At 39.8% G+C, this 1,692-nt stretch overlaps 1 protein-coding gene across 12 annotated transcripts in view; it reads left to right on the top strand.

Moving 5' to 3' along the window:
• ap3b2 (adaptor related protein complex 3 subunit beta 2) overlaps window positions 1-1,690 on the top strand; it is a 47,016-nt gene extending 45,326 nt beyond the window's left edge. For 8 of the 12 annotated variants that reach the window (XM_032523898.1, XM_032523896.1, XM_032523895.1 and 5 more), the window contains one exon: window positions 357-1,690. In XM_032523898.1, the coding sequence (XP_032379789.1) occupies window positions 357-543 (187 nt within the window). In that variant the 3' untranslated portion in view covers window positions 544-1,690. The remainder of the gene's footprint in view (window positions 1-356) is intronic. The other 4 variants (XM_032523900.1, XM_032523901.1, XM_032523899.1 and 1 more) reach the window with 2 other exon arrangements.
• The last annotated feature ends 2 nt before the right edge of the window (window positions 1,691-1,692 follow it).

The following is a 1,692-nucleotide window of genomic DNA, read 5'->3' as shown; positions in this document are numbered from 1 at the left end:
TGTAACTGAGGGTAGAGGGGGGAGAGAGTTCAGCATCCTAACAATGCAAAGTAACTAAATTTAATTAAAGAAATTAAGTGAATTAAAAAGGACAGCACCCTCTGAACTGTACTGAATTGTAAATATAAAGTAGCAGAAAATGGAAACACTCAAGTAAATTACCAGTAATTCAAAATTGTACAAACGTAGGTACTTCCCACCACTGGCCATTTATGAAAGTATATTTCTTTCATGTGTAGAGGTTTAATGGAGTTCATTATTATGTATAATTGTTGATGAACCAGCTGATTAACACTCATCCCTCCTTTGTTCTGTGGCTTCATCTTTACTTCTGATCTTTGCTGCTTTGACCTCAGTCCTCCTGTTCCTCCTCCTGATCATCCTGTCCACAGGTTCGCCGGCCGGACAGTGACCAGCAGCAGCCTGGTGTTGGTCACCGTGGCGACCAAAGAGGAAGGAGCCGCCAAGCTGACGATCAACTGTGAGAAAATGGTGATCGGCACGATGCTGGTGAAGGACATCCTCCTGGCCCTGACGCAGTGATTCGTGACGTGTAGCCCTCTGCCCCCTCACCCTAACGCACCTCTCTCGTATCATCCATCACACGTGTAGCATCTCTTCCACTCTCCTCTTAGCAGCGGAAGGGAGGAAGTTTCCAGAACGTTTAACACCAGTTCATTTTTTCCCAAAAGCCCTCTACTGTTCTCCTATATTCACTAAATGCCACAGCTGCACATATTTACGACAATCAGACATGATCTGATATAAAATCCCTCTCTCCGTTTTTAATTTTCTTACGTCATTGTTTTAAAATACGTATTTTTGCAATGTGTTTTACTTCCTCACCGAGCCAATTGGATTTTATTGGACCCCCAATTTCAGAGTCAACTCAAAAGAAAAAAGTATTTGTGCATCTTTTAAACCTTAAATTGACTTATAATGAAAAGTAGCTCTTATCTTGAGTGTGAAATAATTGTGCAGAAGTTGCTCACTGGATAAACTGGACATTAGGTGAGCTTGAAGGTTCAAGCACGACAAAACACAAGGTCCACTTACTTAATGTTTTCAAAGCTCTCAACCACATCTTGTGGCCTTTCTCTCAGCAGATAGTTAATCGCTTGTCATTGACGGAGACTGAATGAACATAAGACAATGTAAACAGATAATAAAAAATGCTAGAATTCATAAAACATTTAGCACAGGAAAAGTTAATGTTACAGCGCAGCTACATTGCAGTGCAAGATAAGAACGAACAGTCCCAAATGTGTGTTTTTTTTTATAAAAATGCAATAGCAAACATAGTTTTAAGCCTTGAAGTAAAAGACATTTGGAAAAGTTTTCTGGGAGTTGGTTCCAGATAATGTGGTGCAAAACAAACATGAATGAATGCCGTTTAGTTTGACTGTGGGATCAGTAAGAAGACCTGAGACGTCTGGACAGTTTACTAGGTAGCAGCAGATCAGAGATGTACACTGGAAACACCGGGCTTTAAACTGGTCACAGCATCGACTGGGATAAGTCATCGAAGACCCGGAAGAAGAGAAAAGAAGGACTTTTACATTCAGTGTTAACCTCCAAAATACGACCTCAAGTAATGATGTAATAATGGTAAAACAAAAAACAACAAAGTTATTGAACTTTGTGTCAAAACAAAAGGTTGTTCGCTAAATCTATTCTGAGAAAATACTTTTT

This window comes from Etheostoma spectabile, chromosome 8 (genome assembly GCF_008692095.1).
Source record: "Etheostoma spectabile isolate EspeVRDwgs_2016 chromosome 8, UIUC_Espe_1.0, whole genome shotgun sequence".
Taxonomy (NCBI): Eukaryota; Metazoa; Chordata; class Actinopteri; order Perciformes; family Percidae; genus Etheostoma; species Etheostoma spectabile.
The sequence above is the reverse complement of the archived record's forward strand: the minus strand, read 5'-3'. Positions and strand labels throughout refer to the sequence as shown.